The sequence below is a fragment of the Paroedura picta genome, chromosome 1 (assembly GCF_049243985.1).
Source record: "Paroedura picta isolate Pp20150507F chromosome 1, Ppicta_v3.0, whole genome shotgun sequence".
NCBI classification, from domain to species: Eukaryota; Metazoa; Chordata; class Lepidosauria; order Squamata; family Gekkonidae; genus Paroedura; species Paroedura picta.
The window spans coordinates 24,534,264-24,544,732 of NC_135369.1; the positions used below are offsets into that span (position 1 = coordinate 24,534,264).

At 51.0% G+C, this 10,469-nt stretch overlaps 1 protein-coding gene across 1 annotated transcript; it reads right to left on the bottom strand.

Annotated features, from left to right (window-relative positions):
• Positions 1-876: 876 nt before the first annotated feature.
• LOC143833029 (transmembrane emp24 domain-containing protein 10-like) lies at positions 877-6,019 on the bottom strand. The gene is made up of 5 exons (XM_077328337.1): positions 5,453-6,019; positions 5,206-5,326; positions 4,613-4,686; positions 2,820-2,946; positions 877-1,389 (listed from the first exon to the last, which is right to left on the bottom strand). The coding sequence occupies exons 1-5, from the start codon at positions 6,002-6,004 to the stop codon at positions 1,268-1,270; spliced, it is 996 nt and encodes a 331-aa protein (XP_077184452.1). The 5' UTR covers positions 6,005-6,019; the 3' UTR covers positions 877-1,267.
• Positions 6,020-10,469: the final 4,450 nt, after the last annotated feature.

Here is a 10,469-nt window from a genome sequence, read left to right on the forward strand (position 1 = left end):
ATGCCCCTACTGCTTTGTCTTCCATAGCAACCAGACACAGAGAAATTACCCAAAAGGATCATATTCCCCTCCAACAAGTTCTTCCTGCATGGCTGAAGACTGTTTCATGTGTTTGCATTTTTCTTTCCTGCAAAAGCAGGAATTTTCCAACAAAATTTTGGAAATTACTGTGCTTTTTAAAAAAGAAGACTGCTTAGAAGCACAGCAAGAGAGGACCCCCCAAATGTTGGCAGCCCTAACAGATTTGATCACTCCCATTCCTTACCTCCCAAATTAACATTGCATAGTATCCCAAAGGATCTTCATTAAATGCCTATCGCATCACCAACCAGTATGGAGAAACATCCTGTCCCTTTCACAGATGTTTAATGGGATGTGACTTTCCTCCCTGCCACGAAAAACTCCATTTTCACACAGCAACCCTCTGAAATGAAGGGGCAGGATATTGTTCTAGGCATGCTGGCACTCTTCAAGGCAGAAAGTTGATGGGATTCAGCAGCCAGAACTGTGGCTCTTTTCTCATTTATTTAGTACATCTCATCCTATCTTTCCTCCAAGGAGTTCAGAGCACTGTGTCCCATTCTCCCACCACTCCGTTTTATCCTCACAACAACCCTGTGAGGTAGGCCAGCCTGAGTGAGGGGCCCACGGTCACCCAGCAAGAGTGGGAATCTGAGCCTCCCAGATCCTAGTGGAATGTCCTAACCCCAACACCATATTGACTCCACCTGTCCTAGGCCCCTAAATATGTATACTCAGAAGCAAGTCCCACTGAGTTCAGCAAGAGTGCTTAGGACTGCAGCGGTAGATCACTATGATCCTGTCCCAAGAGGAAGACCAAGCATCCTGTGTTGTGCTCGCCAAACAGCAGAGAAATCTAGGAACCAAAATTTATTATTTCCAAAATGTCCTTCGTGCATTCAGCCATCAGGACTTAAATTACATTCTTATTAGAGGTCCCTCACCCCCATGGGAATAAGAATGGCACAGTCCAAACCAGAAAAAGGGGGCAAATTGTTTTTCTATGCCTTTCTGATGACAGATTCCCTTCCCAGCCAGCAGAGATCCAATCCAGGGGTCATGATGTCCCACCAAAAGCCCTAGCTGGGGAAAATCCTGTATAAAAGAATCCAGTCGGCTCGGGAGCTGGTCAAAATTGGTGGATGGAAGAGCTCTGATGAGTTGTGGTTCACAGGCCAGCAAGAAACCAAGTGGGGCATCTGTTCTTTGCATCCCCCACTGGTCAGCCTCCCAGGCTGCAGCGCCTTCACTCAATAAGTTTCTTGGCTTTGAAGAAACGCCGGAGGTAGAAGACCTGCCAGGTGGCCAGACCCACGAGACATAACATGGAGAAGATGCTGAAGCAGAAGACACGAGCACTGGTGGACTCTGCAAAGAGCAAAGATAAACAGCAGTGAAGCGTCAGGACTTAGAAATCACAGCTCTTGCCCAAAAACTACTTTCAGTGAATCTGAAGAAAAATTGGTTTTTATACTCCACTTTTCGCTGCCTGAATAACTCTCAAAGCGGCTTACAATTCCCTTCCTCTTCCTACCTCTCCTACGAGGTAGGTGAGACTGAGAACGAGAGCTATTGGAACTGCTCTGTGAGAACAGCCCTTATCAGGACTGTGACTAGCCCAACATCACCCAGCTGGGTGCATGTGGAGGAGCAGGAAATCAAACCCGGCTCGCCAGATTAGAAGCCGCTGCTCTTAACCACTACAACTCGCTGACTGTCTGAGACTGGGGTGGGGGGTGGTGGAGTTTAGTCAATGGTAAAGAGATGCTCTTTGCTCCTGCTCAGAGCTGCGTCCTTGGCCCTGGAATTGTGTGCCAGTGTGGTGTAGCACAAGACTTGGTTACTAGAGGGAAAGTGAAGGAGGACAGATCTTTCAGCCATGGTACTTAACTAGATCATTAGAAAAGAGGAAGGGGAGGAAACGTATGGGATTCTTGGAAGCACCTAACTGGCCCCCCTGGAAAACTCCCCGACCTCCTCTCTCATGGGACGGTGATGCTCAACAGCTGATTTTGAAGAAGGCCCTCAGGAACTCCCTGCTTACATCCAGCATTCCCCACACGAGATAAGAGTGCCGACTGAATGTAGTCATGAGTGGCGGTATATAAATAGAAACATAAAATAAATACATAAATATATTTAGCTCAGCCTGCCTCCTCTCCCATTTGGAAACAACCCAAGAAAGTGGAGAGCTGAATTCAGTTCAACCAAGGAAAAGAAATGGGCTTCACTGTAACCAGAGCTCTGGCGCAAGAATATATTTTTAACTTGGATAATTTATTTATTTATATTTATATCCTGCTTTTCTACCCAATGGGGACCGAAAGCATCTTCTCACCATGGGGCCAGTGTGGTGCAGTGGTTAAGAAAAAGAAACAGAGTTTGGTTTTATACCCCACTTTTCATTACCCTAAGGAGTCTCAAAGCGGCTTACTATCACTTACCCCTCCTCTCCCCACTACAGACACCCTGTGAGGTAGGTGGGGCTGAGAGAGCCCTAATAATACAGCTCTGTGAAAACAGTACTATCAGGGCTGTGACTGGCCCAAGGTCACCCAGCTGGCTGCATGTGGAGAAGTGGGGAATCAAATCTGGCTCACCAGATTAGAAGCCACTGCTCTTAACTACTGCACCAAGATGAGTCTCAGAACAGCAGCCTATTCTCTGAAGAACCAGGTTTGATTCCCCACTCCTCCTCCATACACAGCTAGCTGGGTGACCCTGGGGTAGTCACAGTCCTGTTAGAACTGTTCTCACAGCAGTTCTACCTTCACCCTCAGTGCTTGGCCACCACTCACCATTAGTGTCTCGCATCTCTTCCTCACGCTGCTTCATGAAGGCGAAATCCTTCACAATGGATTCGGAAAGGTCTTCAAGTCGACGCAGGTCCACCTCTAAGGGCTTGAGTTTTTCTGCCTTAGCAATCTGCAAGGTGGGTTCATAGAATCACAGAGTTAGAAGGGACCTCCTGGGTCATCTAGTCCAACCCCCTGCTCTGCACAGGACACTCATAACCCTATCGCTCATCCACTGTAACCTGCCACCCCCTTGAGCCTTCCCAGGGTTGAGGACTGGGGGAATACAAGTTGCTCACATCCTAACTAGGGCTGAATCAACAGAGGTTACTTCTGCGAGGGGCCAATGCAATCGCTTTGGGGGTGTGTGTGACTTTAATATGTATTTATTTAGGGATTCCTATTCCACCCTATCTTTGGAAACTCACAACCTCTTCCTCCCAAAATACAACTGCCTCTGGGGTGGAGTGCCATAAATGTTCCTGCTAGAACCACTCCATTCTTCTTTCTCACTGAGGATGATTGGCATAAACTGCCCCCGTTCCTGATACGAGCACTAATGCCTGGGACCCACAGATCTGAAGAACAGCCTCTTTCCATGCATCCCTGAGTGCCCACTGGCAGCCATCTACTGGCTATCCTGCTACTTCGTGGGGCCTGTCTGGCTCAGGACTTTCTGCTGGTGGCTCCAGCTCTGTGGAACTGGCTCTGGAAGGGGTGAGGGAGCCCTGTTCACCAGGGTTTTTGAAGGGATTTGAATGGCAGGCATCTGGAGAGAATATGTTTTATTTTGGAGGCCCAAATCATGTTTTTCTACCTGTGCCAGGCACGGCAGCTTGCAATCTATCTCTTGGCGTCAGACCTAGCCAGGGTGATCCCTGAGACAGTCACCTCTAGATTAGACATCTGCAACTCAGACTACACAGAGCTTCCCTTTAGACTGCTCCAGAAACTCCAACTGGTTCAGCAGTGTGGGTCCTTACAGGCACTCAATGGAGGGCACATGTGACCCCAGTGCTCTCCCAGCTGCATTGGCTCCAGATTAGAGACTGGATCAGATTCAAGCTTTTTGTGTGACCCTCCAAATCCCTAAATGGTCCAAGATCGGTGTATCTACAGAGCCACCTTTTCCCTTATATCCCCCAGGAGTAGTCAACCTGTGGTCCTCCAGATGTCCAGCAAATGCTGGCAGGGGCTCATGGGAATTGTAGTCCATGGACATCTGGAGGACCACAGGTTGACTCCCCCTGCTCCAGAGGACATTAAAATCACCTGAGCCCCCGGGGAGGGTGGCATATAAATATAATCAATCAATCAATCAAAACAAGATCTGCTTAGGACCCCCGGCACAAAAGCAGTGAAATGGACCTCGATCAGGGTCAATTTATTTAGCTGAAAATGTTTCTTAACTAGCATTGTAAGCTGCCTTGAACCATAAGGAAAAGCAGGGTATAAGTGTTTTAATTAATAAATACAGATATATTTCCCCAGATATAGGCGGCCACGGCTCCCTCTCCCCACCCCTCCAGGCCACCAGCAAATGGCCGCCAAAGCGGCCGATTAGTTTGCGGCCCGGCAAGCTTCTCTTCCCCCCCCCCCCCGAAGTAAGAAGCTTGCCGGGCTGCAAGCTAATCGACCGGTTTGCTCGCGGCCTGGCGAGCTTCTTGCTGCGGGGGGGGGGGGGGCGGGCGGGAAGAGGGAGCCGTGGCCCGGCACCGATGCCTTTGCGGCCCAGCACCGGGCTGTAGCCCTGGGGTTGGGGACCACTGCCTTAGACAACTAGATGCTTTGCTTACATCGTCGTAATTCCGTGCCTCCACACCATGCTTTATATTAAGGGAGACCAACTGGTCTGGAATCCGGAAGTTCCCTAGGAGACAGAGAGACAAAGAGAAAGAGAGAGTGAGCTTCGAGGCGAGAAAGAGCTGGAAGGGATAGAAAGAGCGGGAACTGCACACAAGATTATATAAAATAATAGTTGATTGAGACACAGGGCTCTTGGGTTTTGTAGCCATAACAAACACCGCAGGGAAAAGCCTTTTCTCTTATCGCTAAGTGGCCACGGCCAACCATGAAATTAGAAGGCAGTGAGATTCAATTAAAACTGGCTTCGGATTTCTGCAGGATGGCAAAGGGAAGCGGAGTTGCATGCAGACTGGGAGAAGAGAGAAGCCCCTGTTCAGATCCAGGGTCTGTCCTGAACAAAAGACAACGTGGGCCTCTAGGCATGCGCCGAGTGTTTCCTCTCCCACCAAGCTCCCCCACATCTGGGATTAGGGACCAGGGTTACAAAGAAACACTTAGGCATGTTTCTCAAGACTCAGGCCAGGGCCTGGACAGGGAGGGGTGGGTGGTCTGGAAGCGTCCAGAGCACCTGGGAGCTCCTTACCTGGCTGTCCGTGGCTCTCAAAGCAGATTTCATAGATTTCATAGTTGTCAGTAGTGAAGGCAAATTTCCCCTTTTTGGCATCGTCCTTGGAGTACAGCGTGTGTCCAGAGGAGTCGGTGACCTGTGGAAAGACAAGGGGGCAGAAGCGTGAACTAACTGGTTGGCTGCCAAGGGTTGGCACAAGCCCACATTGGGGGGCGGGCGGGGAAGGGGCTTCAAGCAGCAAAGAAGAGGCCGGCTCGCTCACCCGGAGATCTGCCCTGACCCCCGGGGCCGCGGCTTCCGAGACCTCGTACTCTCCGGTGACCATCACGTCCCGGTGGAGCTCCTCCTTCAGGCACTTGCGGCTCTGCGGGGGCAGGTGGAAAGAGAGCCCGTGGCCGCCGCCGACCGCCAGCGCCAGCAGCAGCGCCAGGGGACCCAGCAGTCCGGGGAGCCGCATGGCTGACCGGGGCCGTCGGAAGAGTCCCTGGTGCTGGCAGAGCCCGAAGGGGAACCCCGGCCGGCTTCCACCGAGAGCGCGCCTTTCCCCCTTCAATCCTCTCCCCGCACCCCTCGCGGAGCAGAGCAGAGCAGAGCGGCGGCGGCGGACGATGCCCAGCTCCGGGCTGCCTGCTGCGGTTCCTCCCCGGCGCCTGCCGCCCGCCCCGCTCGCTTCGTTCACATCCGACGTGGCGCTCTCCGACGCGGGCGCTCGGCCGGGGGCGGAGCCAGGTGGGGAGGAAGCCACGCCCCCAAGCCTTGGCGGGGCGAGAGGGGTCTGCTTCGAAGGGGGAGGGGGGGTTGGGGGAAGCCGCATCAAAGAAGATCCTTCTCCTGGGTGCTTGAGGCTGGTCCCGCATTGAGCAGGGGGCTGGATTAGGCGGCCTGCGCGACCCCTTCCAACTCTAGGATTCGAAGAAGGTTATTTATGCTGTGGAATTTGGGGTTTCTTCGTAGACATGTAAGCAATGCTTGCAACCCAGGCACGCGGAGCCGCCTTGTCCTGAGTCAGGCTCTCTGTCCATCAAGATCAGCATTCCCTGCTGGGGGTTCCCTGGCGGGGGTTCCCCGGGGTCTCAGGCGGGGATCTTTCGCCTCCTGATCCTCCGGACGGGAGATGGCAAGGGCTGAACCTGGGACTTTCGGCGCGCCACGCAGATGCTCTGCCCCTCGACCGCAGCCCTTCCCCGTTGGTATAATCACGCTTCGAAGTGTTGTAATATTGTCACAAGATCCCTGCTGCTTCAGACCAACACGGCTACCCCCATGAATCTTACGAGATCCTTGCAAGGGATGCACGGTTCCGGGTTAATGCCGAGTGCTTACCCCATTCGGTTGAAGTGAGGTGGAATAATTGCCACGGATTTTCTACCACGCTCTTTTTAGGGAGAAAGTTTTACTGAATTCTGTGTTTGGGGGCTGCATTGGATTGGGGGGAAGGGGGAGCGAGGTACCAGAGGGCCATATGTACCAAATTTCCCTCCCCCTTGAACACCCACTAACATCTGTACGTGAAAGTAGGAAAATGAGGATGCAAATTGTTGCGGGGGAAAGCACCAGGAGGATTCTCTCGTCCGCATTACTGTCGCGAGTGTGCCACTTACTCCGGGGTTAATTCTGCTGTTCACACTGGGCGCTGGCGGCGCTGGCCACCGACGACCCAACCTAAGGGGCAGCGGAGAGGGACTGATAATAGTGAAAAAAGATCAATACAAACGAGGAGCAGGTTTTCCCCCAGCAAAGCAGCAAAACTACAATTCCCAGGATTCCTTGGGAAGACGCTCAGCTACTCAAAAATATTTCGCGATCGTCAGGACTTCCGGTAAGGTGGCAGATGGGAGCACGAGCATCTTGCTTGCCTGGCTGCCAGGGCGGAAGGAAAGTATACCCACGGGTTCATGATATGGGAAAGGCTTGGGGATTCAGACTGGTCTTAAGTTGTATGAACGTAAAGTTTCATACAGTCGTTCATTTGGTGCAATTTTACCCTATTTGCCCTTCAAAGGATTTCAGAGCGGTGTTTGCACACTTTCCTTCTATTTCCCCCTTGCAATAACCCTAGATTCAGGTGGGTAGCCGTGTTGGTCTGAGTCTAGTGGTAATTTTAAGACCAACAAAGTTTTATTCTGGGTACAAGCTTTTATGTGCATGTATATTTTTATTCAGAGATATATCTGAAGAAGTGTATATGCACATAAAAGCTGTCCGGAACAAATTTAGAGGTCAGTGGCACCTTTAAAACCAACACATTTTTATTCCAGGTATGAATCATAGAATCATAGAGTTGGAAGGGGCCATACAGGCCATCTAGTCCAACCCCCTGCTCAATGCAGGATCAGCCCAAAGCATGACCTTTTGTGTGCATGCACATTTCTTCATATTTGTTCTGCTTATATCCAAAATTAGCGTTGTTGGTCTTAAAAGTGCCACTGGACTCAAACTTTATTAGATAATCCTATAAAATAGTTTTGTGTAAAAGAAAACAAGAAACTGAAGGGTATCAATTGAACCAGATAACGAAGAAGGGTTTGAATCCAGGTTTCCTACACTGGTTCCCTGGCTCTATTACTTGCCTTCAACTGAATTAGTTCATGGTTCCAACTTGGCTTGTTATTGTCTGCTACTCTTATGGACAAAAGCTGTCCAGCATCTCAGCCCCCCCACCCAAAAAAAAGGCCTTTTCCAGCTCCTCCTACCTGATATCCTTCAACTGGAGATAATCATGTTAAGTGTCATATTTGGGATCCTGTGCCCACGTGGTATAGTGGCAAAAATGCCAGAATAGGACATGGGCTCAAATCCCCACTCAGTCATGAAACTATAGTCTGTGACCTTTTAAAAAGGTAAAGGTAAAGGTATCCCCTGTGCAAGCACCGAGTCATGTCTGACCCTTGGGGTGACGCCCTCTAGCGTTTTCATGGCAGACTCAATACGGGGTGGTTTGCCAGTGCCTTCCCCAGTCATTACCGTTTACCCCCCAGCAAGCTGGGTCCTCATTTCACCGACCTCGGAAGGATGGAAGGCTGAGTCAACCTTGAGCCGGCTGCTGGGATCGAACTCCCAGCCTCATGGGCAGTGCTTCAGACTGCACGTCTGCTGCCTTACAACTCTGTGTCACAAGAGGCTCTTTGTTTTAGAGATGGGGTGGGGGGCTGAATCACATATGCCACACCCAAGAGGAAGGACAAAATTAAGATATGGTTAGGCTGAACATGCAAATCTGCTGCAGGATCTGTCTCAAAGTATCTGCAACAGTATCTGGGTCAGTCCATTATCTTCTCCACAACAGAGGTCAGACTCACTGGTCTGTAGTTTCCTGGGTCATCCTTCCTCCCTTTTTTGAAGATCGGAATAACATTTGCTCTCTTCCAGTCCTCCAGGACATCTCCAGTCCTTAAAGAGGTTCCGAAGATGATGGACAAGGGCTGTGCAAGTTCTCTGGAAAGTTCTTTAAGCACTCTCGGGTGCATTTCATCCGGCCCAGGGGATAGTGTAATAGTGTAATTTTAATTTTGCTAACAATTTGAATATAGGCCTCTCTTGATCTTGAGGCCCTAGGCTGAAGCCTAGTTAGCCTATAGGAAAATCCAGCCCTGATTACAGAACTTGAAAACTGCCATCTAGGCCAAGCACTGCAGATAGGACAAACAGTGCAGTAACACTGGATTGCAAAATTAGAGACTGATTAAATTAAAAAACAAATCTCAATAGCTGTGCTAAGGAAGGGATTTCCCCAGTCAAATTCATCTCATCCCTGAGAAGCTGCACCTGCCAAAAGTCCCTCCCAGGTCACCATTACCTTTCAGGACAGTGTTGGTGACCAGCTGGCAAACCAGCGTTCAGTTGTAGATCTTTGACTCCCTGGAGTCCTGGACCCTCAAAGTGATGGAGGGAGGGAGCTTGCAAGCAAGATCGATTTGGGACACTGGGAAGAGAAAGCACCTGCCTTGAGTCCTGAGCCTAAGGCACAGCACAACTGCATGCAGAAGCACGTGGGCGTGGGAAATGTTGGCACGGGACACACCCAGGATGAGGTGGGGGGACAAAGGAGTTCTTCATGAGTCTGAGCCACACGGCTCCCTGCCTGAGTTCTACTACAGCTCTTGAGCGCCCCCTGGGTATGAGGAACAGTGCATCATGCTATGAGACAGCTAAGCCTGTGTCCTGAGCAGGCAAGGATGCAGATTTTGAGCGGGCAGGAACAACGAACCATGGTCCGCTCTCTCTTCTGGCCAGGTGCCTTTATGTGGATGCACAGATACACCTATTCTTTGGGGCGGGGGGTTCTCTTGCTAAAGTAAGGAGAAAGGGAGGAAAAGGTGACCGGATCTCGCTGAGAATTAGGCTTGCCAACCTCCAGGTGGCTCCCGGAGTTTCACCAGAATAACAACCCAGCTTCAGACCTCAGTTTCCCCTTGAGAAAATGACAGCTTGCATATCTATAGGTGAAATCCCTCCTCCCATTCAACCCTCCACAGTACCCACTCCCAAATCTCCAGGAATTTCCCAGGCCAGAGTTGTCAACCATATCAATCACCTGAAAAAGTGGCTTTAGTTTTGGTTTACTCTAGCTGTCCAGGAAAGGCCGTGTTTAGAATAAAGGTAATGGTGAAGAAGAAAGGTTTGGAAAAGAAGAAGAAACTGGGAGGGGGGAAGTGGGAGGGAAAGAGAAAAGGGAACCGTTTCATGCCTGTGGGGCTCTATGACTCAGTCCTCCTTGCCCCATTCCCCCCCCCAATGGTGTAGTGGGTGGGCGGAGGGGGGAGGAGGAAGAAATGAAGGAATTGACTGTCCTCACACCAAGAGAGTGACTCACCTAAAGGGAATGACGGGGCTCAGGTGCCAAGAGGATGAGCGGCAACTGGGGGGTGACTCATAGCAGCCGCAGCCTGAGGGCCCCCAAGGGACCAGTTGAAAGAGGGAATTATCAAGCCGGTGAAGCAACTTTGGGGATTGTCCCGATACCCTGGCAGGGCTCCGGCTCCTTTATTGGCTGCCTGGGTGGCAGAGACCTGACAGGTGCAGCATTCCCGATTTCTGCCACTGCATGGGGAGATGCTGCCAAGATGCTGCATGGGGAGATGCTGCATGGCAGCTGCTAAAGGCCAGGGATTCAGTTGGGAAACAGGCAGTGGCCTTGTGTCCTCACAGGAAGCTGGAGAGGTAGACGCGGTTTAGAAAGCAATGTGTCCACAACTGTGAGCTGTGGGGGAGGATTAAGAACTGTGTTTCCCACACCCAGCGCTGCATCTACTGCTCCAGCCCAAAGTTACTTGCTTGCT

Excerpts from the sequence above, each read along its gene's own strand:
- LOC143833029 (XM_077328337.1), bottom strand. The coding sequence starts at position 6,004 with ATGCGGCTTCCCCCAACCCCCCCTCCCCCTTCGAAGCAGACCCCTCTC. Across the intron at positions 4,687-5,205 it reads TGAGAGCCACGGACAGCCAG|GGAACTTCCGGATTCCAGAC; the intron begins GTAAGGAGCTCC and ends TCTGTCTCCTAG. Across the intron at positions 1,390-2,819 it reads AGAGATGCGAGACACTAATG|AGTCCACCAGTGCTCGTGTC; the intron begins GTGAGTGGTGGC and ends TGCTCTTTGCAG.